At 42.1% G+C, this 27,856-nt stretch overlaps 1 protein-coding gene across 1 annotated transcript in view; it reads left to right on the forward strand.

Moving 5' to 3' along the window:
* Positions 1-25,794, forward strand: part of Nox3 (NADPH oxidase 3) — a 54,749-nt gene extending 28,955 nt beyond the window's left edge. The window contains exons 11-13 of the mRNA XM_021649127.2: positions 12,305-12,451; positions 15,792-15,916; positions 24,705-25,794. Coding sequence (XP_021504802.1) covers positions 12,305-12,451; positions 15,792-15,916; positions 24,705-24,831 — 399 coding nt within the window. The 3' untranslated portion in view covers positions 24,832-25,794. The remainder of the gene's footprint in view (positions 1-12,304; positions 12,452-15,791; positions 15,917-24,704) is intronic.
* Positions 25,795-27,856: the final 2,062 nt, after the last annotated feature.

Raw genomic sequence — 27,856 nt, forward strand, 5'->3', positions numbered from 1 at the left:
ACTCTTCCATAGAGTAAAATGTTCAGTGTCCTTATATCTTTCATCTGCCAATTCTTGGGGAGGATTTTAATTAACAATGAGGGATAAACTCAAAGATTCTTAACTATACTTATGTTCTTAAAAATCTCTATTCAGTATTACATTTATGAGCGGGGTTATGTCTAATCTTGTTAAAGATGACAAGACATAAATTTTATTGCTTCATTGCCATTACAGGACATGTAATTGCTCATCTCAATAAAATGTGGACAGGCTGCAAATGGCTATGTGACTATGCTGCAGTTAGTCATATTATCAGGCAGGCTCGTCTCTTTAGCTTCATTCTTGCTTGCAAATGTCCAGCTTCACATCTTCCATCCATGGCCGCTACTAGTAGAGCGTGTTCGTCTTCTCACGAGGGTGTTCCCACCCTTCCTGCTCTCCTGTCAGTTCATGGACTAGCCGTCTCCATTCCTTTGTCCTGTCCAGTATTAGATACCATCTCAGACTTTGACCCTGCTGAAGTGATAGGAGCTGCCTTTTCCATCCCCTGAGGGCTTGATAATTGACTCTATAAGGCAAACGACAGCAGACACATTATCAAGAGAAAAGAAGGACATTGCGTGGTTAGAGCTGATCCTGTCCGACCTGCATCTGTTCTTTGAGGCCTTTGGTTATGGTTTCCTGCTGGACCAGCAGAAGATGCTGCAGTCAGTCAGTGAATCCCATTCTAGTCATGATTTTTTCTTATTGCTCTGATCAGAAGTCTGACTCGAAACAAGGGAAGGAGTATTTGTTTAGGATCGTGATCTGAGGAGTTAGTCCATCATCATAAGAATGATCTGGTATTGGATCATCCTATAGCAGCAGAAGCATGCAAGAGCTGTTTGCTCCTTATCTTAAGAGGCCACGAAGCAGAGGCTCTGCAGGAATCAGGACCCAGCAATGGACCTTAAGCTCTTCCCCCAAACCAATTCTTCTAGGTAGGTCTGACCTCCCAAAGATCCCACAACCTCTTAAATGAGCGAAGACCAAGTGTTCAAACACATGAGCTCGTGGAGAAATGTTTTACACTCACACTGCGGCACAGTATGTGTTGTCCTATTAGTTGTATGACATGATCTGCCGAAAAGAATTTTGTGGCCATATAAAACCTAAGAAATGCTCCTGCGACATTCCGCTCTAGAAGACTCACATTATCTGCTACCCTTTCAAATAGGGTCTACAGGAAAGGAATCTCAGGAAGTCTTCTTTCACCCATTTTTCTAAACCCCATTTACCCCCCCCCCAAACATTCCATCATTGGCTACCTGCTCAGGTGATCTGTAAAGCACTGCGAGAAAAAAAAAAAATGTGACTCAGAGATCCCCAAACTGGTATCTTCTCCACTAAGAAAGAAGAGTAAAACTAGTTGCTTCCGTGGGTCCAAAGTGACAGGACCTTGATGTCTGTTTTTCATTTGGTCTTACAGCTGGTCTTTAGAGCTGGGTATCAAGTGTTGGAACCTATGAACCTATGAGGAACATTTCACACTCAGACTGCAGCACAGTATGACCATTCAAGTTCTTTTTTCTGGATATGGAAGTTGATGTTTAGAGAGAGTAGTGTGACCTTCCTAAAATATGCAAATATAATCAAAGGCAGACTCCAGACCCAGGCCCATTCTGTGACTCAGTCAACACACAGTAGACGTGGTATCACACTTCCCAGCAAGCCAAGTGCAACTAATACAGGGTAGTTCTCTCTCTCTCCTTTCTGTTTTTCTCTCTCCTCTCTTTCTCTCTGCATGTGCATACATTTTTGTAAATGCACCTGTAGAGTCAAGTTTCAAGTGCAGGTGCCTGTGTACTCAACACGTGTATCAGGGCCAGAGGAAAGACCCAAATACCCACCCTCTGGTGCGTGCATGCAGCTACCATCAGGTTTATGCAACTAATATTTGCCAGAGCCGCCTACATGCTTTTAGATATAAATACTCTTCCTTCCACTGAACTGTCAGCATCTCTATAATCTTGAAAGTGCAGTAGAGCTAAGTGCTGTGTGTTTATCTAACAGCACCTTCACAATTTTCAGTCTAAGCTACAGCGTCCGGATTGCTCTCTTTCGAAACAAGAAGAGAGGAACAACAGAGCATAGAAACTCAGAGCTGAAATTGTCAGTGTAGATTGTTAACTTCAATTAAGTAGGATTTTTCTCCTCTGGATGGAAAAAAAAAATCTGGTATTAAGGTACACATTTCTATGTCCAAGTTTCAAGTTGTGGCTGCACAGTAAAACGAAATAGCTGCAACTTTTCTCTATTGCTTCCGTTGTTCCCATTGTACATAACAGCTCCTCCTGCTGCTCCTCTATTCCTTTTCTTCCTCCTCCTCTTCCTTTTCTTGTTTCTCCTCCTCTTCCTTCTTCTTTTGGCTTTTTGAGACAAGGCTTTTCACTGTAGTCCAGGTTGTCCTGTAATTCAGTATATGGCACAGGCTGGGCATCTAGCAATTGTCCTCCCTCTGTCTCTTATGTGCTAAGATTACAGGTATAAGTCACTATGTCCAGCTACACAGTAGTGTCCTCACCATTCTCCCTTGCTATGTAATTCTAAAATCCTTTCAGGTAAAGGCAGTCTCATAACCAATAAGGTGGAGGTTGGTTCTTTGAAGCTCTGTCTATTTGAAGCAAGCATTTTTAAATGTTTTTGTCTTTATATTTAAAGATATAAAGCAGGCTAGGAAGGTGATTTTGTGGATAAAGTATTTGCCACACAGGTGTGAAGGATTGACTTTGAGTTCCCAGAAGCTCCAGAAATCCAAGCCTGGTAATGTGTGTCTGTAATCCCATTGTTCCTACTGTGAGGTAGGAGATGGAAACAGAAGGCATCTTACATGTTCAAGGGCCAACTAGCCTGCAGTGTGGAGACCATCAATGAGAACCACAAGTGACCCTGATCGTAAACAAAGTAGAAGGTGAAAACAAGACCAAGATTGATTTGTTCTCAGATCTCCATACACACACACACACACACACACACACACACACACACACACACAAATCATACACAGTAATAATAATTTTAAAATTTAAAAAATGGAGAGGGAAGAGGAAGGGACAAATTACCCAAGGAAGAAAAATAACCACTTGCATAATGCTGCATGGCATGAAGAAAGTGAAAATAAAAGCTGTGCTGTAATAACAGAGATATCTTAGCACAGAAGTAAGCGTAGCTGTCACTAAGGTGAAGGGAGATAGGAGAAGTGGCTCGGTGGGGAGAAGGAAGAGATGAAAGAGGGTGAGAAGTCTCTGGTGCAACATGGAGGAAGCCTTGTGCTGAGAGAGTAAGGCCCTGTGGTGGTAACGTGCTCCAACTCCTGGCTAGCAGCTGTGATTAATTCTACATCACACTCAATTTATGAAAAGAACTCTTGAAAAAAGTTAGGACAGTTTGCTTGTGCAAACTGTCAAAATGATGAATGAAATAGGTGTGTGTGGATGGGGGAGGAGGGGAAGAGTGCTGACATAAATGTATTGGCTTACACATTTCAGTTCTCTTAATACCACCTTCGCGTTAGGCGGCTCTGAGGGGAGTGCCAACTGGGAGATTTGGTTCATTTTCTTAACTGCATATGTAATCTTCAGAATACAATAAAATAGATTATAGAAAAGCTGAGATAATCTAATTCCTCCATAATTGTCTCTCTTCATCAGCTCAATAATAGATAACAGTGATAATGGGTATTTATAGTGTGGCCCATGCAAAATGGCCTTTGGGTTTCTAACCTAATATAATAAACAGATAATTCAAATAAAAAGACAGCACAGGCCAGTGGGAACAAGGGAAAGAGGCCAAGAAAGGCAAAAAATCCATACTCTACTTAATATTAGTAAAACAAAGAGGGGCCTTCTCCCTTTCCTAATGGATGAAAAATGCATTTAATTTAATCCACTTTCTTTAAGAAATTATTTACTTGCAGTCTTCCTCACTGGAGCTCTGGCTCCTTCTAGAATCGATCCTCTCCCAGACACAGAAATCCGAAATCCATTGAGCAGGGTGGCTTCTAAGCACAGGGAGGCACCCCACCTTCATCAGGTGACCTCAAAAGACTTGAGTGCCCCACTGGGCCTTCCCTTTGTCCCATGGAAGCTTACAGTCCTAACCCTTGCAGTGCCTTGGTTTATTAACCACACAAGCTTTGTGACTGTTCTCCTTGTATAAAAAAAGATTTAAATAAAATTTATGGTAAAAAACAAAACAAAACAACAACAAAAAAACCTCCCTTTATTGATCTCACTTCTCAAATTAAGCATAGCTCTGTAAGTCCCCAAGGAGTCTTTGTGAAACATGGCTCGTTCTATTTCTTTTCAATACTGTCACGTAGCAGATAGAGTGGCCACTTTTTAAATGTATGTATGGGTGTGTACCAAGGAAAGAGAGGGGGCTGTGAGGCTTTATTTGGGTTGATTTGGTCATAACATGGCTTGAAGTTGTGGCAGCACCACTATCTAACAATCTGTTCCGTTTTACTTTTTGTTTTTATTTTTGCTTTGAGCCAGGGGTCTCACTATGTAGACCAGGCTGGCCTCGAACCCACAGAGATCAACCTGCCTCAGCCTGCCTCCTGTGTGCCAGAGCTGTGCACACATGGATGGAGTGGCTGATTTTATATACATGTACATGAGTACCGAAGGGGGAGGGGAGGCTGTCGCATTTGTATTACAGGTCTGTGCTGCCACGCCCAGCTGGATCTCACTTGATTTTGGTGCCTTTGAGTATTCCGTGGAACACTAGCTCACTGTCTAAAGAAGCATTCTACTCCTGGTGAATGCTTCAGTAAGGATTATTAACTATAATATAATCAGAACAGTCGAAAAGATGTCGAGTCATGGGTCAGATGGCAACACAGTAATAAACTTCTGAGACAGTTAATACGCATGAAAAGTGATTTACAGTGGCTGATCTCAGTCTTATTAATAGTATAACAGCAAAATAATCTTACAACATTATTGCTTTAAAGCTCTATGTTTTACATATTGGAGAGTCTTATAAAGAAGAAACTTGTTCTATTTTTTTTTTTTTTTTTTTTTTTTTTTGTCTCTTCTACACTGTTTTATTCATTCAGGATTACTTCTAAATAGCAACATCAAAATAGAACCTGGGAAATAATAGCAGCTATTCACTGGGGTGATAGTACATGTTCTAAGTGGCATTTGCTGTCTCTATCTTTCTGGAGATAAATGTTCTTATTTTTCATAAATGTTACTATGCAGAGCCTCTGTCTCAGAGCTGGCATGGAGCTTCTCTTTGTTCTGTGTCTTACACACAGTGTGGAGGCAGGATGTGATGCCTGGATATAAGCTGATCACACTGCTCCCCACTGCCCTGCTCCTTGTGAAGAGGCAGTGGTCAAAGTAGCAAGATCGAGGCCCCCCGAGGAGTCCTTCCAGAGAGACTTTGTACCCACAGAGCTGAGGCTCTTTCCCTACTGAAGGTATCCTCTTGAACAACGAGGTCGCCTGATTCATTACTGAAGTTTCAATTCTAAGGCTGGTCCTTAAAATCAAGGTTCTGCCTCTTCTCCTTAGTAGATGGTGAAGAGAAAGACCCAGGAAGACCAGGGGCCCTGTTGGCTCTGTGGTATTAACACATTGTACCTATTCTGCTTACTTCTCCAGATGCCATAAAGAGACTACTGATATTGGCAAATAGCACTTACAGTATTTCCTCAGACACTGAGCAGAAGCTTCAGAAGGCCGTATTCATTATTCCCACAAAAACCACATGAGTGGTGCTACGCTTATAGAAATTTTATCCACAAGGTGAAAGAGGCTTCAGCTCACTGCCTGTCCCAGTCCACAGTGTTTACATGGTGAAATCAGGATCCCAGGACAGGTCATAAAAGCTGGGGGCCTATTATATTTAATAGCAGCATTCTGCTTGTTTTTTACATCTGTGTCGCTCTAGCCACTGGCCTTCTTTGCAGTGGGTTATAAATAAAAGAAATAAATACTTTTCCTATTCATTCTTGGGAAACTAATTTTGGGCCTAGGTTACATATGTAACCAAGCAGATGCCTGAGCTTCTGAGATGGTAAAGCCTGAAAACATTACACTCTGATTGGAGAATGCAGGAGGCCAAATAGAAATATAAATTAGCAGTTTTTCCTCTTTTATTTTCTAAAATTGTTCATAATTTTTTTTTTTTGCAAAGCTCCATCTCCTACTGACTCTAGGTCATTCTGACCATTGCATATAAGTGCTACTGAGAGACCTTTACCGAGGAGCATTCACTTTGGAACATGGAATGAGTTGAGGCAAGACAGAGAACACCATTATGTATGTAGCTCAGGCCCAGGCTTCCAAGATGGACATAACTGAGTTGGGTCTGGCCATTAGTGCCCACAAAGAATGGAACAGTAAAGACCTGTACTAGGCCACGTGCACAGAGAACTTTATGATCCCAGAATGAATTCCGGAACCACCTGAGCCTATACTGTCTCTACAAGAATGTGGGGTAGCTTTTGTTGCAACTGAAGTTCAGAACTTTATTTTACAGACTTTCTGCTTCATCAAATCTTTAACCTTGGGTATTTCAGACCTCTGATATGTACTGTGGAGTTCTCAAAGCCAGGCTTTGTGCAGGGAGCTGATTTTAGGTTTGTTTTATTTTTGGAGACTAAGGTGGGGAAGGCACAGATCACAGAGCCGCGGCCCATTGTTTAGGACATTTGTTCTTCCACTGACCGTGTCCTTTCTCCTGGGCCAAATACAGGGGTGGAATTCTGATGTCTCTTCACAGTAAGTGTCCCCACCATTAGACACATGAAAGAGAGTCAAGGTAAATACCTCTTTCTTCTGTTCAAAGTCTCCTCTTTCTTTTGTCTGCCTGAAGCACTTCTGCTGGGGCCAATGCACTTTCCCTCCATTGTCTCTTGCACCAAAGAAGCCAGTGTCCCCATAAGTCAATTATGGAGGGGAAAATTCACAAGGCAATGACAAGGAAGCAAAAGCATGAAAGGCCTCACAAACGCTAAGGACGCGGGCACACTGCTATGCCATGAGAAAGCAAGGACAGGAATAATTTCTATTGGAAAAAAGATTAGAGTGTGGAGAAAGCTAAGCTGTGGGCATTTTTTTCAGGTAAGAAAGGTCGGAACAGGCTCTGAAACTAGAGTTTTTATTGTTGTTGTTTTAATAATTACTGTTGGAACGCTGGGGTTAAAAGGCCATTGAGTGCTCAGAGCTTAATGAACTCTTACGGGAGCTTGGAAGATAGTGTTGAGGGAAATGTGGATTGTGGAGGCATTGCTTGTGAGGTTTCAGAAGATAGCAAAAATGTAATTAATAACTAGACTGTGGGCCATTCGGTGATATATTTTGGCTAAGAATTGTGATTTCCAGGCATGCTGGCACTGAAGAAACAGCTGCGGTTGTCAGAAAGGTGTGATTCCACGGAGGTGAAACCTTCCACACTTCACTGGACAGTGAGGATGCTGGCCATCTGGGGCTAAAGAATCAGCTACAATTCATAAGAGATCAGTGTCATTGTGATGAAATCTTCTGGGAAGCTCTTCCTCAGGGTCCGCCCCCGGAAGCTGTGGTCCACAGCTACAGCTCAAGATGGTGGCTGAACACAGCCATGTGGAAGTGTCACCCACCCAGCAGTGACTTTGGCGGCATAAGAGACGTGAGATTGAGAAGCCGAGAAAAGTGGCCAAAGCCTGCACTGTGTGAAAGGGTCAGAGTCCCTAAAGAGCGGTCAGGAGTGAAGCCTTCATTGCAGTGGAGTGGAAACCCCAGGATACTGGAGATGCTATGATTAGGAGTCATGGCAACTATGAAGTAGAGCCTGAATCTGAGGCTGAGCCCTGTGTCCTGAGGATGGAGAAGTGGAGAAATGGTGGTGGCCCGAGCCATCTAGAACGTGTAGATCAGGACTGAGTCCTAGATTTTGGACATAGCGCTGCAGACCTTAGAGTTATATTGCAGGGGTTTGCTTGGATCTGATTTATTTTTCTTTCCTCTGTTTTGGTTTTTTTGTTTTGTTTTGTTTGTTTGTTTGTTTGCTTGCTTTTATTGGAAACAGATTCTTTTCTCACATAATATATCCTGACCGTGGTTTCCTCTCCCTCTACTCCTCCCAGTTCCTCTCTACTTCCCGTCCCATCTAGATCTACTCCTTTTCTGTCTCTCATTAGAAAAGAGCAGGCATCTAAGAGATAACAATAGAATATAATAAGATACAGAGTCTGAAGTTGCCATGTCCTGTGCCAGGTCGGACTTCCAATGGAGGGAAAGGGACACCAACCCACCCATAAAGCCTTCGATCCAAAAATTGTCCTGCCTACAAGGTATTTAGGGATAAAGATGGAGCAGAGATTGAGGGAATGGCCAAGCAATGGCTGACCAAACCTGAGACCCACCCCAAGGGAGAGAGCCAAACCCTGACACTGTTAATGATCCTCTGCTATGCTTGCAGACTGGAGCCTAGCATAACCGCATTCTGAAAGGCTTCATCCAGCAACTATGGAAAGAGATGCAGAGACCCACAGCAAAATGGTAGGGCAAGCTCGGGAGTTCTGTGGAAGAGTGGGAGGAAGGATTGAGAGAGCTGGAGGGATCAAAGACACCACAAGAAGACCTGCAGAGTAAACTAGCCTGGGCCTATGGGGACTCATAGACACTGGACCACCAAAGAGCATGCATGGGCTGGACCTAGACCCCCTACACATATGTAGCTGATGTGCAGCGTGGTCACCATGTGGGTCCCCTAACAATAGGAGTGTGAGATGTCTCTGACTCCATTGCCTGTCTTGGGATCCCTTTCCCTTAGCTGTGCTGCCATGTCTGGTCCCAGTGAGAGTGTTTAGTCCTGCTGCAACTTTAGGTGCCAGGGTGGGTTGGTACCCCTTGGGGACCTCCCCTTCTCTGAGAAGGAGAGTGGGGAATAGAGGAGGGTGACCCTGGGAGGGGGCTAGGATCAGGCTATAAAGTGACTAAATATATAAATAAATGACCATTATTGTTACGAATTAAATATCTCCACATTTTAAAAATGTTTAAACTAAGTATGAGTTTAGATGTTTAAATAAAGGTAACTGAATTCTTAAAATATATAATTAGATAAATCAAAAACTATAGCATCAAAGTTGACCAAGACAAACCAACGTAAGGAAACGAGCCTAAGAGAAGGCACAAGAATGAGAGACCCACTCACAAGTACACTCAGGCGTCCCATAAAAATCACTAAACTGGAAGCCATAGTATATGCGCAGGAGACCTGGGACAGACCAGTGCAGGCTCTGTGCATGCTGCTTTAGGCTCTGTGAGAGGGTCTTGCCTTACCGTGTCCTCCGTCCCCTCTAGCTCTTACACTCTTTCTGCCTCCCCTCTTCTGTAGAGTTCCCTGAGCTCTGACGGGAGGGATTTGATGAAGACATCCCAATTAGAGCTGAATGTGCCAAGGTGTCTCTGTCTTTATCTCTGTGTCTCTCTCTGTCTCTGTCTCTCTGGGGGGTGCTCTGTGGAATTTTGTACTTGTTCTCACAAGCTTCCCTGATGATGGTTGAGCAAGGTACTGATCTATTTGAGCATAGCAGAATGTCACTAGGAGTCACTTTATCACCATGTTTTTCTATTTTTGTTTTTGTTTTAAGACCAATAATACTTGGTCCCTGAACTATCTAGTCTCTGGTTACTGGTCACCCAAGCCGTGTTAGGTATGGGTTCCATCGTGTGGAGTGGTCCTTAAGTCACATTAGTTATTGGTTGGTTACCATCATAAGCTTTGTGCCACCATTGCCCTAGCATATCTTGCAGGCAGGACACCATTGTAAATCATAGTTTGTGGCTGATTTGGTTGTTTATATTTCTCTTTTGGTATTGTGTAAAGTACCTTCCTGTATCAAAGATGCTGAAACTTCGGGGTGAAGACTCTGTGTAGGCACCAGCTTGACTTTTCCATGTTAAATGAGTTTTGTAGGTGTGGCTTTCAGCAATAGGGCCTTGCTGTCAGATTATGGAGAAAAACTTACTGTTTTGGCAACAACCTGGATTGTTTGGAGAGTCCCCAGAGACCCCTTTAGCCAAGAATTCAATTCCATTTTACCCAGTACTGGTACTGGAAGCTTCATTTGGTGACAAGGTAGCCAGTTGGGACTTTTATCTCCCCTAAAATTTGGGTGATTTCATTAAGATCACCTTCATATATGTACATATTTTAGAAAGTTTATATTGTATTATATTTGTATACTGCTCTTCAAATGGCCCTTAATTTTAGCTGTCTCCCTGTATTCCCTCCCTCAATCTCCTCTCCATCTCCTTCCTCTCTTGATCCTCCCTTTCCAGCCCACCTATCCATCCATAATTATCTATTCTATCTCCTTTTCTTAACAAGACCTTTTTTTAACCCTCTAGTCTCTTATTCTATGCCCAGCTTCTTTAGGTTTATGGATTGTAACTTGGTTATAATGGACTAGACAACTAATAAGAACATATAAGCAAATACATGCCATATTTTCCTTTCTGGGTTTGAGAAATATCACTCAGGATGATATTTTCTAGTTCCATCCATTTGCCTACAAATTTCATGACATCATTTTTTAATAATAACTGAGGAATAACTCCATTGTATAAATGTGCTACATTTATATATGACTATCTGTCTAACTGGTCTCTACCCATAGTAAGCATTGTGTGAACATCTGTGAGCCAGTGAGCAAAGATATGCACGACCTTCCGTTCATGAGGACTCTTGAGATATTCAACAGAAGAAGCTCTAGGCCCTGTTGAAGCTACCAGGAGGGACTATGGACTGCACACTCCTAGGAGGAATGACAGACAGGAAGGCAGGCAGGAAAAGTCATTTAGGGATGGTAATTGTACTTAATGTCTAAGGCAGTGGATCTTCTCAGCCCTCCTAATGCTGTGACCCTTTAATACAGTTCCTCATGTTGTGGTGACTCCCAACCATAACATTATTTTGTTACTATTTTATAGCTGTAATTTTGTTACTATTATGAATCATAATGCAAATATCTGATATACAAAATATCTGATATTCCACCTACCAAAAAAGGGATTGAGACCCAAAGGCTGAGAACCACTGGTTTAAGGGATTTCTCCTTGGATTAATAGTTTGAGTTTTCATCTGAGCAGGAGCTATCCAGCAAATATGCCACCTCTGATTCTGAGGAAGTCATCCATTCTCCCCTCCTGGTCTTCCTAACTGCTAACATTCCAGATTCCTGTATAAACCTGAGAAGAATCGACAAGATACTCAGCCTTGAAATACATTCTGTGTTTTTCTTTTCCTTGTGATACTAATTAAATCTCATTTATAAATCTGATTGTATGATGGTGAGCTTGTAAAGTGCTTGACCAGGGGGGGGGGGCAAACACTGGCACTTGGAGGGCATGTTTCAGGTGCTAACACCCAAACAGCAGCTGGAGCAGACACCAAGCCCACAGACACTGTTCAGCCCCACAGAGTAGAAATGTGAGGGGTAAAATCCATAGAATTAACAGGTTTGTCCCCTGTGGTCTCTTCAAGCTAGGTACAACTGTCTGAAACTCAAAGCACAAAGCTAACTCTTCTAGCAAACTCAAACTGTCTCTTGTCACCTGCCATTTGCTCAACACGGAGAGAGTATTTTTTAAATAAATAAATAAAAACAAAAACAACACCCCTTCGCAGAAACCATCTCACTGCAAAATTTCACCGCATCGGTTGACACATAGGCACAGCCTCCACCCACGAGCCTTCGAGGACACTGGTGTGTCCCACTGAGAAGAAATTTCTGTCTTCTGAGACGTCATTCTGTAATTACCATAATCTCCATTCTCTAGAGGTTGTGGCTGGTGAAGTGGGTTAATGCCCAAGCCTTTGCGGGGGGGGGGGGGGGGGGGGGGGGAGGCGGTGTTCTGGAGAAGAGAGTTAAAATCTCAAGCTTAGGTCATAAGTAAAGAGGAAGGAGGCCAGCCTGGCGGCTTATCCCCTTTGGGGAGCAATGAAAGGCACAGCGAGTTATGATTATTAATCTTGTTCAGAAGAAGCCCGGCCAGAAGTGTAGAAAGTTGATCCTCATCCAAAGAGCTTGGCACAGCCCACGGAAACCCGGACTCCTTGAATTCACTCCGGGCCTTGCCGAACATAATGGGACCCCCCCCCCCCCCCCCCGAGCGAAATCACCGTGTGATGGTTGTTCACTGGTAGAGAAAAGTGTGTGATTTAGCAGAAGTACCCATTTGGGCTCGCATAATTTAATGGACATAAAGTAGCCTGTGATTATCAGCACATGGTGGAAAGCAGAGCAGAGATGTCCTCCTGTCTTCTCCCCTGACAGATGTACTTCTACTGGATCTGCCGGGACGCCGGGGCGTTTGAGTGGTTTGCAGATCTGTTACTGTCACTGGAAACGCGGATGAGTGAGCAAGGGAAAGCTCACTTGCTGAGTTACCACATATTTCTCACTGGCTGGGATGAAAACCAGGTATCAGTAAACCCGAGGCCGCGGTTACTACCTCCGTTCGTACAAGAAACCCTTTTGGAAAAAGAGAAAGAAACCCCTCTCTATACAAGCAGCAGGCTTATCAGGCAGCGCCGGAGAATTGTCAAGTTCCTAGGTGGGGAAGAGGAAGGGAATCAAGCCAGGCTGGAGACAATAGTTAAGACAGAGCAGTAGAAAGACCTCTAGCTGTTGGGTAATGTAAACGGCAACCCAGATATTAGGAATCTTAAAGTCTGAATTTGTCATTTTAAGAGTGGCATCGGCGACTGTCACTAATTGGCTGTATCATCTGCTGAATTCCTAATTGGTTCTGATTCTGTGCTGCTCAGAGTGAAACAGGAAGGATGCCCCGTTGTTTCTCTCCAGCCTTGCACAGTGAAAAGCATGTGAGCCAGAAAATTACTGTGAGCGCATGATTTGCATAGAGAGCTCTTTCTCCAAAGGGGTTCTGGGAAAAGAAGGGCCCTCTTCTCATCTGAACCTGAGATAGCCTTCTGCTTGGGTACGTGTTCCGCAAGTCATTGCAGTAATGAGGTGTAAAGACTGAGTTCTACACAAATGATGCATCTCACTGAGGGTAGGGTTTCAGTACTGACAAAAATGATCACAGTCGGTGCGGAAATGGTGACTGGGGCATGAGAACCCAATGTGTCCCCACAAACACTGGAGTCAACAAAGCTACTACACTTACACCAGGGTGTGACACCCACGTTTCAAACACCACTTCTGCAGATGATATATATAGATGGTATCACTGATATGTACTTCTAGGGAAAATGTGTTTAGGCCAAGGAGCTTCATACCATTCACCAAATTTAAATGATTATAAGTGATTGTTTCTATGTATGAATGTGCTCTCTCTCTCTCTCGCTCTCTCTCTTTAGCTTTCTCTCTCTGAACATCATTGTAACTTGTCTCTGTGCTTCTGTAAATAAGTTAGAGTTTGCTAGAAATTTAAAGAAATGTTAGAATTTTCATGGTCCTAATTCCAGTCCTCCTTAAACATTTAACCCTCTGGGATGATTTGAATTGTAGACTTCTTGGGAATTGAGCTTGATAGATCTTAATGAATTCATTATGTTTTCCAAACAAACATTTTTCCTACCCAAATGGAACTTTTGACTGGTGATCCATTTGGTGAAGCCCAGAAGGACATGGCTTTTGTCTTTTGCTTCCAAGCCCCTTGCTTGCTCCTCCACTCCTGAGGCTAACTGGTCCCAAGTGTCCACTTAGCCCATCCCTGTCCCTTGGGATTTATGAGACTCAGATTCTCCAGACGGAACTCATAAGTGGGTTTTGGGGATAGCACAACTCTGCCCTACCCTATATTGCCCCTTTCAAGACTAGATCTCAAATACACTTATTTCCCTAAATGAAAGTAAAGTTGACAGCTTCCCAAGTTCTCCCATGGAGTGTCAGAAATCCTTTACACTTCCAGATTTCAAGTGGGAAATCATTAATCTCAACATTTAAGGGAAAGAAATAATCAGTGCGTTCTGTCAGTTAACTCACGCATGGAGAGGCTGTTTTAGAAATAGCCAGTTCTTAAACGGAATCCAACAACCTCAAAGTGGCAAATTGACAAGAACAGAAGGGACAGATGGAGAGGTATTCTGAAGGGCAACTCAAAAGAGTTTGAGATTAATTGAACAGTGGGCTGAGAAATATGGAGCAGATATAATTCCAAATGTTTGAACACCAGAGACTGGGGCGTTCCCACAGACATAAGTAGGGACAGACTCCTCCCGCCCCCAGCAGATAGTACTGGAATGTCATAACGAGCACTTTAAGGGCCTCCTTAACCTGACCTATGTCTAGGCAAGCCTCACTGTTTCCCTGTGGCCCCAGAGCTGTTGGCAAATGTATCTTTATGCATCCTGCTGTGTGTGTTCAGGCTTTCAAGTCTTTTGCTCCTTGTGGTTCCACTCTCTGACACATCAATCCAGACCTTCTTCTGTTTCCTCATCCTCACTCTGCATGGAGTCATGTTCCCAAACTCTTTTTGCCACACGAATGCTGTTACCTAAGGCCACACTTGCTGAACAGCAGTATCTGTGGCCTGACATTTCAAGAGCCAGTCTGCCCTTGTCCGATGGTCAGTTAGAGCCACCACCAGGACTTGGATGTGAACCTCAGCACTGGCTGCTTTCTTAGATTAGGAGAGGAACCAACCATTCAGGAGAGTCACATTCAAAAAAGGAAGCTGTTTTCAAAGAAGGAAGCAGGGTGGTTATTCAAGCTGTCACAACTAGCAGGAGTTAGAAAGTGAAAGGGAAAATGGTATGTGAGTTCCAGAGCTGGTGATGGTTCTCAGATACAGGTGCAGAATACTCATACTTGAGGCAGAAAGAACAAGGTAGCCTCTGGAATTCACAACAGCTGGAGCCGATGGTAGCAGTAGAGTACACAGTTATAAGGATTATTGTGCCCAGGCTCTTATTTACCGGCCTCTAATTACACAAAGACCGCATGAGAAGCTGGTTACTTACAGAGCTCCAACCAGGCCCCCTTCTGTCCTCTGTCCCCAGCATCACATCACCACCTTCAAGTGTATCCCTCATCACTTGAATTCTGACATAATGCAGTTGGCTCTCCATATCTTTGAGTTCCACATACGTATATTCAACCAACTGAGGACTGAAATTTTTGAAAAAAATATATCTGTGCTGAAAACACACTCTCATCTTATTTCTTTACATTATTAAACAGTACAGGACAACTCTCTTCCTAGGAGTTGTAGGTTTTTTAGAGCATTGAGATGATTTAAAGTGTACGAGAGGACATGAGAAAGTTAGACACAGATTCTCTTGAGCCTCTGAAAAGCTTTGGTATCTGGAATTACTGTCCATCAAACCATGTCAACTCAGTAGGCAGATCTGATTGTAAGACCCAACTTCCTCCTGGGTATTTCATGGCACCTTAGTCTGCAAATGCCCTTCTCAAATCCCCTGGATTTAATATTAAATGAATGGGGAACAGCAAGGGGAGATTGATTTTTGAGAAGTTTGGCAGAAAGAAAACTAACTTGTTCAGTGTTTTCTCTTAACCATATTTACTGTGTTGCTCTCCTGCTTCCAAAGAAAACCATCCTTTCCAGCCTATGTCTTTGCATATCTACTATGTACAGGGAAGCATTTTGTCCCAACAAGAATAAATACAAATACAGACGAAACACGATATTTGCCCTAAAGCTCAACATTGAAGGCATCTGCTAATAAAACATTTTAAACACACAAATGATGATAACAAGTTCATGTTTTATTTATAGATAGTTCTTATGGCTGTTCTTTAATGTTGTCTGATACTACAATTTTTAATTTAGGCTATTCATATTGCCCTCCACTGGGGTGAAAGCCTGGATGTGGTTACAGGTCTAAAGCAGAAGACCTTCTATGGGAGACCCAACTGGAATGATGAATTCAAGCAGATTGCCTACAATCACCCCAGGTGAGCAAAGCAAGCTCTCTCTCCTCTGCCCGCCAGGATCTTCCCTCAAGTCCAGACAAGCTGTCACTAGGCAGAAAAGTTAATCTGCAGTCAGAACTGAGAATCTTGGCCCAAGATAAAAAAAAAAAAAATCTACCTCAGAAAATGTAGCCATGACTGTCTTACATTTCAGGAACCACAAACCTCTGTTTAACTGGCTGACAGACTCAGACAATTATCGATTATGTGGAAAATCTTCACACTTAACCTCAATTTAAAGTTGGTATTTCTTAAACAGCATATGCCTTCAAAAAAATCTTTTGAGCACAGTTAGTCTCTAATTACCCAACTAGAGAATTCAATTCTAGCCAGCTCTACAGCATGTCTAGCACGTCTCGCAGAAAAGCAAAGAAAAAATGGTCTTAGACAAAGCAGGGATTTGGCATGGTACTAAAGGACCCAGATCTGGAGCTGGGCTGTTTAAGCGTCTATCCTGGCTCTGCCATTCCCAGTGGTATACCCTAGGCAACTAACTACCCTATGCTGATTCAGTCTCTTCCTCCTCTAAAAACCATAAATAATAGTGCTTGCTTCCCAGGCCTCTGCAACAATGAATGAAGCACCTGAAACAGCAAATTTTCACTGCTGCCACTGCTACTGTTTTCATCAATTCAATTGATACTACTATTATTCTAACATATAATACACTATATTGCATGGAGGGCCTTACCTTGGGGCCGTGAGCTTGGAGTACGACCCGTGACTCCTGGTTCTAGAACGGGCTATCTGTGTGACCTGGGTTGGACAAGGTAGCTTATTTCAGCTTTATTTTTAGTGTAAATGTAAAGTGTAGGTGATAGATTCATACTCGGGGTTGTTTTCTTAAGTTAACACACACAGTTGGTGACGTGAATGTCACTAAGACAGTTATCCTCACAACTAGGTCAGTCTTTGTCCCAGATATGAGACTACATTCCAACGCCCCCCACCACTCCATTCCCCTCCACCCTGCGCAAGGCTCAAGAGTCTCAGCACGCGGGTCCTCACAGCACCTACTCGACAACGGGTGCCCAGTCTCCAATTCCTCAGCCTCTCTGAGCCTCTCACCTTACACTTACCTGGTTCTTGTCCAGAACAAATAGAATAATTTCATGTGCAATACCCTTACAAAACATATGTAGGAATTATCATGGCTATGTGGGCATATGTAAAACCTAGGTGGGGTTTTTTTTCCCCCTATTTTTTTTCCTCTTAGAGAAAAATTTGGGGAAATTTATACCTTTAGTTTTCATTGATCACAAAATTAACTACCCACCTCCTGGCTCTGTGAGTATGAGAGAGGAGAGGAAGAAACAACTTGTGTACATCTGTGTGGAGACCGGGGGACCACCGTGAGTCTCATTCCGTGGGCACCACACACCCCTAGGTTTTTGGACAAAGTCACTCCTCCCTAGCCTAGAATCCCATTTTCCAAGTGGGTTAGGCTGGCTGGCCAATGGGCCTCAAAACTTCACCTGCCTTCCCTAGCAATGGGGATAGTAAGTGCACAGCACCATGCCTGGATTTTGTTATATGGACTCTGAGCAGCAAACTTGGGTATTTGTGGTTTCAAGGTAAGCATTTTTCTAGGGGCTATCTCCCTAGCCCGTCCTCAAATCACAGTCTTTTGAAACATACATCTTTAAACTCATATGGATCGCCCCAGCCATTAGTGTGATTTTCCTGAACTGATACTGCGTTGAATTTCTCTGTTACAATATAAAGTGTGCAGCCCAATGGAGAAGGCCTTTCAATTTAATTACCCTCTCCTTACTTAGAGGATGTGAGCCAGAAACACATAATATCAAGAAATCAAAGGCAAAACCTGCCTTGTACAATCCATGTAAAGAAAAATGCTGTTTTGTAGCACCAAGAAGTGAGCCTGTTCCGTGGTTGTAGAGACTGGGAAGTCGAGGACAGTCTTATATAAACTGGAGAAACTGTATCACTTTCATTTTCTCTGTCATTGTTGTCAGGAACATGTTCGCCCCACACCGGAAACCCACCTTCAGAGCACACATGTGCACACAATGGCTAGCTGTGCTTCTCAACATGGCAACTGTGCAAACTCCCATTCTCCGGTGCATGACTTCATGTCTTCCAGGGGAGAAGAGACACCGAGGGTTAAGTCCAGAACTAAGCACTACCAAGCACTATTTCCTACCTGAAAAAAAAAATATCAGATTTGTAAAAAGCTTGAGACTATGAAACACAGTGGTTTATTAAATCGCTTCAAGCATCAATGAAATTAATATTAGATAAATCCATGCAAAATCAATCATTATTTCATCTCTGGAATGCCAGGTCCATGAAACACAGAAAATCTCCAGCACCAAACTTAGCATCTCCCTTCTAGAAGACTTTTTAAATGACCTCCTTAAAATAATTTTTTTGTTTTTCTTCTGAGTAAAAGGAGATTTATGCTTAATGAAGCTTTTAATGAAGAAATCACAGAAGGAGAATGCCAATAAAATCTAATTTTTAAACAAGAAAATCTAATATTGAGAAGTATTGCAATATGCTGGCCTTTGTCCAGATAGAAATGAGACACACAATCCAATCACTGCTCTGCACAAAGGACAGAGTAACATTAATTTTCTTCAAGATGGTTATTAGAGAGATAAACAGTATGTTCTCCCCTTATTATGTCACGGAGATGTTTGTTCCCAAGCCCACTTGGCTACTCTCACAGGACAGGCTTGTCCTGCTATTAGCTGGTATCTTTTGGCAAAGACAGGTCAGGAAGAATTGCTGGATTTGTTAGTGGCCTCAGAAAAGATCCTTTGTTCTCAAGGGCCTTTGAAGTAGGCTCTCAACCATTGCTATTTATCAGCACAAAGCTAGACATTCTTCGCACTAACTCCTGTAATCACATTTACCTGCTCACTCAAAGCTAGAGTTCGTTCCTGTCCTAAGAAAGAGTTGAATCAAAAGAACTGAAGGGAGAGGAGTGCAAAAAAAAATTTTATAGAACATGAAAAACAGTACCAAAAATAAAGCTCGAAGGGAAGCAGATCAAAGCGGATTGAGCAAGTTCTAAAGGAACCAGAAAATTGCAAAAATAACAGTAATAGAGAAACAAATTGATGGCATCAAAATGAATACAAATGAGGAACAGGAAAGACAATTTTTAAATAGATCAAAGACTAGGAGCAGAAAACAGGAAAGAATATTCTGCTGTTTTTATCTGTAATTAATTTTGGTAATTATACCAGCTGATTTACAAAAACATGAGTCTAGTTCTAAAAAACAATCAACAAATAGCAAATAAGTATATACTTAAAGAGGTCATTTCTTGCTGTGCCCAAACTCTCACGCATGTGACAATTGCCAATGCTTCAATTATACAAGTGCAGAAAAGTAATCCAAGCATACAGTGCAAGTTGCCCCCCCCCATTAAAGTACAGTAGGCTAATTAATGAATGCATTAACACCTAGGACTTCTTAAACTATAGAAATGTGTCTTGTACAGAAATGGAAGCTGTGTTTCATTCTCTTAAGCACTCTCAATGTGCTGCCAACCTTTAGACAAGTGTTCAGAAATCAGAACATCATTTTCAAGAAGACAGGCAGAGTGAAAATAAATATAGCTTTGTCATATCTAGCTATTTTTTGACAAACACATTGTACATCTACTCACCCTGGTGGATCTGTGGCTCAGCTGTTGTTAGTTAATTGACTAAGAGGTTTCTCCATAGGGCTTCAGTCTTTGATCTTACACTTCAGAAAATATTTATAGTTTGCTGCTTTTGACTTACCTGCTAATATCTTCACCATGCCTTGTAGGTGTGAACTTTATGTAATTAATTACCATAAAAACTTTCAAGATTTGCCCAGTTTTCAAAACTTCAATAGGAGTGATTCTTTAATAATGAAGGGGGAAAAAACAAGGAAGAATGTCACCATTTGTTAGGAAGGAGGCACCCAACCCAGACATAAAGAATGTGTTAGCTTACTATACAAGTGGGGGGTCCTAACCCATATGATATGAATGTATTTTAGACTTCCGTTGTTTTCAGAAATGGGAAAAATACCTGTTTTACTAAATTGAGTAAATGTGTCCATCTGGACTCACATTTGCTTGTGCGCACATCCTTCCATTCTCATTTGTACATGCATGTGTGCAAAAATGTTGTTAAGTGATATTTTTAGGGAATTAGCATTCTGATTACAGCATACAAGGTCCTTTATCTAACGGTATCCTAAACATTCATTATATGACTAAAATGCTCAGAACACTCAAAGAAATAGATTTAAATGTAAATGCACCACATGATAAATTATAGCTTTATAAGAAAAGTAAAGGTACCATAATGGATGGTGGAGATACTGTCCCCATATCTAAATGGTACTTTTTCCACCAGAGGGCATCCATCTCACTGGTTATAGCCAACTAAAAATTCAGTGAAATTTGCTAAAATTGTTTGTTTCGGGGGAACTAAGGACATAGGTAAATAGTGGGTAGATTTATTACTCTTTAAACTTACTTTGATGACATTATTCCAGCAAACTAACAGTTAGTTATGGAAATTTTTTGGTTATTTATATCTTTACATCTCTTAGTGGAACAAGAGCAAAGGAAAAGATAGGATGGAGAAAAATTGCCCCACATTTCCTGGGATCCAATAGTAAGAATGAACTATTTTCCTCCTCATCCCAGTCCTCTTCTTCCTTTTCCTCATCCTCACTTCCTCCTCCTCCTTCCCACCCCTACCCCACTAAGGGCAACAGCTTTGTATCTACTGGTCAGCATGAACACAAAAAGGGACTAATAGGTAGAGGAAACAAAGATGAGGATCCTAAGCACGCACTCTTATCTGTCAAGACACAGTTGCTGTAAAATGGGGCAAAGAAAAGGCACTCCTAGGTTTCATTAGTTTCATCTGCAGCCCTAAATGAGTAACTCAGCAAGGAAAACTGCCTTAGTCACTTGTCTTATTGCCAGGACCAAATACCTGACAAGAAGCAACTCAGAGAGAAAGGGTTTATCTGGGTTTGTGGTACACCAATGCAGCTCACCCTGGCAGCAGGAAGGGGAGGTGGTTGCTCAGAAGGCATCCATGGCCAGGAAGCAGAGGGCAAGGATGAAGGCCTCTGCTCAGCCAGCTTCCTCCTTTGTGTTCAGTCTGAGACCCAGCCCACGTGGTGAGTCTTCCCTCCTCCTCAGTCAATTTTCTCTGGAAATGCCCTCAGACCTCCTCCTAGGAGATTCTAAATCGAATTGACAGTCAAGACTGACCACCATAAACTCTGAGCAAGTCAGTGCAGCTGGCTGCTGGGCATGGACTGGGACGTGGGTTACAAAGGGAGGGAGCTGGCCAGCAAACTTATCCTCGAGTTATGAAAAAGATGGTGTTGTATAGAGTGTAATTGTGTGATAAATCATTTGGAGGCATTTCTAATGAAAAACATTCACTGGGAAAGCTTAACCAGAACTTGTGCGTCCACTGCCTGAAACCGAGTCTGTAGCCTCGGTGCCTTCATCCTAAGCCTCCATAAATCCGCAGGAAGCTTCTGTTTATCGATTTTATTTGCAGAACACACTCAGGGTATAAAGTAATTTGATTTTTTTAACAGGGTTTAGGGTCTGCCCCAACAGGGTTATAACTTACCAAGCATAAAAGCCAACACATAAAAACAAACATACACTTTAAAGAGGAAAGGGCTCGTGCCAGCGGAATCGGCGAATCTGGGCAAGTGCTGAGATTACTCCCAGGCACACCCACACGCCCATCTATCTGCTGGGCTCAAATCTCCTGGTGCGTGATATTTTGAACGCCTTTCATGCATGGCGTTGCTCAACTGTTTTGAGGGGGGGGCATAAATCCCACAGAGACGAGCATAGTGGTTATTTAACAAATACAGGAGTGGGTAGAGAGGCTAAGAACCTTCCTTCCTGTTTATCGGAGCTCAGAAGGATTCTGTGGATGTTAGCCATTTTTCTTCAGCCTCTGTGAAATCTGCCTCTTTCTCATCAAAGTCAGCCACTCAGGCTGGTCAATGCCGTTAACGCTATCCTTGATCCAGCTCCACGTGCGTGAGCAAGCTCTGCAGCTTGCAGGCTGTAAACTGGGGGATAAACGGTGGCTCGTGTTTTTATACTTCTTTTGCACAGAATCTTCTTTTTTAACTCTAAGCAATTGTGGATAATTAAATTTTTATAGAAGAATTTTTTTCTTTAGCAATCCCATTAGGGCTCTGCTGTACTTGTCCATTGCCTCATAAAAGAAAAAAAAAAAACTGCCACATCTGTGCCTTAACCATTTTGTGCAGATTCTCCCTGCTCCATAGTTTATGGGATGCATTCATGACCAGGAAACCCTATGCTTGGCACCATAAATGCCAAGGCTGGTAAAAGCTAGGTGAGCAACAGAATGCCTTACCTGGGGACATTGATGAGAAGAGAGATTGTAAAGGGCTGACTGCTGATGGTAGTCACAGCTGAGGGTAGATAATGAATGGCCTCTGTGGGGCTTTCTGGTGACTACACAGCCATGACCGCTGTAGACCCTGAGCCCAGGACAGTTTGCACTCACCTTCCCAGTGCAGCAGCCACAACTTCAAAGAAGCAGGAGAGCGGCGAGCCACAGGAAATGCCAGTGGCACACCCAGCAGCCCGCAATCAGAATGCTTTGAAATTGGGTCTTAAAGACATCAAAGACCACCATCAGCTTCTCAAACAGTGATTGTGGCTACAAATGAAAGGGCAGTCCCAACGTGTTGGGGATAAGCCAGTGGCAACCTCTTTGGTGACATTCATGCTGATGGGGAAAATATCACCACCATAAAATTGCCTTTGAAACTGAATACAAGGATACCTCTGGGCATCATACCCAAAGCAAAGCTGTGACTCCTCATCAGAAGGGCCTTGTCTGACCTCTTTTACTCAGATGTTTCTGTTCAGCGCTCAAAAGACCAATGACCGTAATTCTCTAGCAGCCTCTCTGTTCACACCCCACTTCCCAGCTTCTATTCAGCTCTGTGGAGCACAGGACTTCACGATACTGATATCCGAGAGCTGACAGCTACAGAGCTCACCATGTACAGGGCCAGGGCAGGGCCTACCATGCCTCTTTTCATCCTCAGAGGAAGCTGGGAGCACAGAGTAGAACCTGAGAGGACAGCTCTCTAATGCTCCTGATTCTATCCATGAAACCGTTGAGCTATGAAAAGATAATTATACGCCCAAAGCTCACAGCAGCCAATCATCGGCCTCCTTAGATATTCACCCTCTAGTTCCATAAACACCTGAAAATTGCCTCAAGTCAAATTATCCAGTAGAAGACATTTAAAAAAAATACTTTTACGAATTAAGTCATGAGAAGGATGTCTTTGAAAGTGACACTTAGACATTTTAAATATATTCTCATTTGTAAAAGAAGCCATTTGGTGAATTCTTTTGAAGGTAGTTTAAAATGTGATTAAACCCTCACCTTCTACCGTGGCCACCACGGTCCTAGAACACGTTGTTAAAATAGGGCTCTGATCTATGGCAAAGAACAATCCACTGTATGAGCGACGAGGAGCAAGGCTATATCCAACCACTTACTAACAAAGTCGGGGGAGGAAGAAAGGCAGTAGAACGGGCTGGCCCTGGATCTGAAGAATTTCTCTGAGGCAGTATGGCTCATAGGGCCATCTGCCTCAATATTACCTGGCATCATACCAAACACACTCTTCATGGATTCCAGCCAAAGAATCTGCATTTTAACAAGCTGCCTGATGATTTTATACAAGGTAACATGGGTATGTTTGATCTAGACTAGAGTAACTGCTTTATCTTATGCTGGAGATTAGTAAAAGAAAGAAAAAAAAAACACAGGGCACAGTAATATAGAAGACAGGGAGGAAAGCTATGGCCTGTGTACTTTCCAACAGGGACTGACCTGTCCTACTTCACAGGGCGAGATGAAGAACCAGAGTTTACACAGGAGGAGAGTCACAGGGGCTGGAGCACCCCTGTGATGTGATGCAAAGCTGTGTCTTCCACACTAGTTTCTGAAGTGTGAGGGTCAGAGGTCACACTGTTTGGAAGGCTGCATTTTCAGCAATGCCTTGTCCCTTACCAGATCTTCATTTAAGCCTCCTTTGCAAATTAAATTCTAGTAGGAGAAATAAACCAAATTGTTATTACTTTAATATGCATCTTATTATCTATAAAAATGGCAAGGTTGAACAAGATATTAGTCATAGCTGACCCTTTTAAAAACTTTTTGGATATACTGTCTTATTTTGCTTTCATTTAAACACACAATGTAGTTGTTATCTTCTTATTATATTTGCAAGACCTCCAGCCCTGCCCAAGACCCTGCAGGCCATAATCAACATGACCATTAATTCACTTCCTCAGCAAAGGCGTGGTCTCTGTCTACTTAAGCCACACACTATCCCAGGAGTGGGATGAGGATGATGAGTCAAAAGCTCTGATCCTGCTCTCACGGAATTGATAGTTTATCCACAGGTCCAAGAAAATGTTGATCAAGTTCACCAGACCAAAAACGCCCTGTATCACAACCCCCCTGTGCTGTTACCACAGTGCCCCTCTCTAGCCTCTGTCCTCTTGGGTCCCTGGCTCCTGTGGTTCAGGACAGCATGGCTGGAGCAATGTGCTGGAAGCAGGAAGAACTGTTAACCACAACAACAAAGTGAGCAGATAAGAAAAGAAAGAAAAAGTAGCCTCGCCTCCACCTCTGCTTCCTAATTGCCTAGGGCCATCATGGCTTCCTGCTGGCCTTGCCCAGGTAACGCTCTCTTCTTATCCATCCTGCAGCAGCAGCATTGGCGTGTTCTTCTGTGGACCCAAAGCCATGTCAAAGACACTTCAGAAGATGTGTCGTCTGTACTCCTCAGCAGACCCTAGGGGTGTCCAATTCCACTACAACAAGGAAAACTTCTAGATGTGGGAGGCACATTGAATGCACTGTGCAAGTGGCTGCAATCAAACAGGTCAAGGTTCAGGAGATTGCTTTTTTCCACAAAGGGCCAAAGAGCGATCGTTTTAGACCTCATACACAATACGGCCTCAGCCCCGTCTACTGAATGCTGTGGTTCCAAGATGCTAACACAGCCACAAACGAGAACACATCAGAATGGGCCGGCTGAGTGCTGTTGCCATAAGAATTTTTTTGTAGCCACTGAGGGTGAATCTTATGTCATGAAATTTGTATTTTTGATAATCTGAAAATGTAAAAGTCGGGTTTAGCCCAGAGATGGGTAGTTGAGCACTGAACTAAAACGTAGAAATCATGACTATCTAAACTTAGGACATGGGCCAGATGAGGCCTGTGAGATGTAGACTTAATGTTAATCAAAGCATGGTCAGAACTGGGGAGAACATTGACACTTTTCCACCTTGTATGACATTGCATGTTTGCCTTCCCTCTCTCCTTTCTTCCTTCCTCCCTTCCTGATTCCCTTTTCTCTCTATCTTTTTACAAATAGTTATAGCTCAATTCAACTTCTGTCCCACAAAACAGCTGAAAACGTTTTTGAAATTTCTATCGATTTAGTCTTTCCATCACCTGATGCTGGTTGCAAAGTGTTCCTCACATCTTCTAGTTCTCTCCACCAGTATTAATGTTTTATAAGCATCTCATCAAATATATCAGACTTATTTGAAAATTATTTAGCCCCAGACAGCAACAAGGAGGTGCATTAGTAATATCGACAAGACTTTTTTAGTGGTAGAACAAATTTTGCAAATCTTTTCTTTAGACTTTATATCAAATTATTGATTTCAGAGGACTGCTTTGACAATCCTGTGCCTGTTGATATCAGTGTCCAGCTGAAACTGCTTAATGACTAGCCATTGGGAACTCTATACCACATCATTTTTTCCCCAGATTCAAGATGATACATCATACACAAGAGAACAAAAGCTTTTGATAAAATTAAGAAAGATTGTGCTTTTCAAATTCTTCTTATCATTGTGAACTAGCAAAAAAGTAAATTGATCTGACATGTTTTGATTTTACAAAATCAAGCAGCTACTTATGCTATTCCATGTATTTCTAAAATACAGATTGATTGTTTACTTTCTATTATTGTCAGATTAATCTTGATATGATATGATAAATTTTGAGTATGAATTTACTCTTATCTGGAAGTGGGTGTGTTCAATAACATCTCAAGCATGATTTCTACTGCCTCTGCTTGGGAATTTCTCAGTGTCTGAAAGTATCAGATAAATGATAGGTAGGTAGATGGATGGATGGATGGATGGATGGATGGATGGGAACATAGATAAATAGCTAGATACATAGGTAGATGATAGATAATCATTCACACTCTAATTGGAAGGCATCTAGGCATCCTATGCAATTATTTTCCCATTTAAACTTGATTCAACAACCTGGTATGGTGGCACACATCCATAATCCCAGCACTCTGGCAGGCAGAGACAGGCAGATCTCTGTGACTTCGAGGCCAGCCTGGTCTACAAAGCAAGTCCAGGACAGCCAAGGCTACACAGAGAAACCCTGTCTCAATAACAAAACAGAAAAACAAACAAACAAAAAGTTGATTCAACCATTATTGCTAGAAATTTTTATATCCAAATCTAACCTTTAGTCAAAAAATTAAATACATTATTTTTTCTTTTTTAAGACCCTATTTTTTATTTTTATATTTTATTTTTATTATTAATTACATTTTAACTCTGTATCCCAACTATATCCTGCTCCCTCATTCCCTCTCAATCCTACCCTCCCTCCCTCATCTCCCCCCTGCCCCTTTCCAAGTCCACTGGTTGGGGAAGACCTTCTCCCCTTTCATCTGACCCTGTTTTATCAGGTATCTTGGGGGGGGGATAAGATGATCAATCCTCACTTAGAAAGACAAATGGAATGGGTATTTTTTTCTTCTTAATCATATTTAGGTACTACTTTTCTTTCCTTGACTATTTGAAAATAAAATGTACTATTTGATCATCCAATAATGTCTAATAAAATACAACTTTTTCTGGTAAAATATAAAAGATGCAAATTTCTTTTTATTTTTGGGAATACTGTTCAACATTTTTTAAATAGATATACTATGAGATTCCTTCCTATCCAAACAGCAAAAAGTATAAAAATCTGATTTCTGTAATGCTGAAATAATGAAATCAAAAAGGAAATAATTTATTCAAAATAGAAACATTCTGCAAAAATTATTCAAGGTAATTTGATACATTAAACATAAATAGGAAGACATTTGCAAATGATTACAAGTAGTATTAACTGAACTTAAATACTAAACGTTCTAAAGATATCAGTTTGTTCCAAATTAATTCCTATGCTAAGATTCCAATTAAATTAAAAATTTCTTAATTTGGGAAAAAGGAAAAAGAAAAAAACTAAGGAGAGGAAAAAGAAATGGAAATGGGATGGTGGGGGACGAGAGAGGAAGGAGGAGTGGAGGGGAGGGGAAAAGGAAAAAAGGAGAGTAGGAGAGGGAAAATTTTCTGTGTACGGAAGGAACTATTTTGAAAGGGCTTTAAAGCCACCAAAGAGGAAAACCACTTAATTGCTAGTGAACAACTTCCTAGAGAGCCCACGCTATTCTTTTTATTTTTGTTTGTTTGTTTGTTTGTTTGTTTTGTTTGTTGTTTGTTTGTTTGTTTGTTTGTTTTCTCTGTGTAGCCTTGGCTATCTTGGACTCACTTTGTAGACCAGGCTGGCCTGGAACTCACAAAGACCTCTGCTTCCCGATTACAGTTATCAGGCATGTGACACTGCACCAGGCAGAAAAATTCTGTCTTAAGAGTATGACAGTCCACTGATAGGGGAGGACCTCCTTCCCTTTTATCTGACCCTGGTTTATCAGGTATCTTCAAGACTGGCTACAAAGTCCTCCTCTGTGGCCTAGCAGGGCTGCTCCTCCCTCGGAGGTGAAGGAGGTCAAAGAGCCCTCCATTGAGTTCATGTCAGAAATAGTCCCTGT

This window comes from Meriones unguiculatus, chromosome 20, assembly GCF_030254825.1.
Source record: "Meriones unguiculatus strain TT.TT164.6M chromosome 20, Bangor_MerUng_6.1, whole genome shotgun sequence".
Lineage (NCBI taxonomy): Eukaryota > Metazoa > Chordata > Mammalia > Rodentia > Muridae > Meriones > Meriones unguiculatus.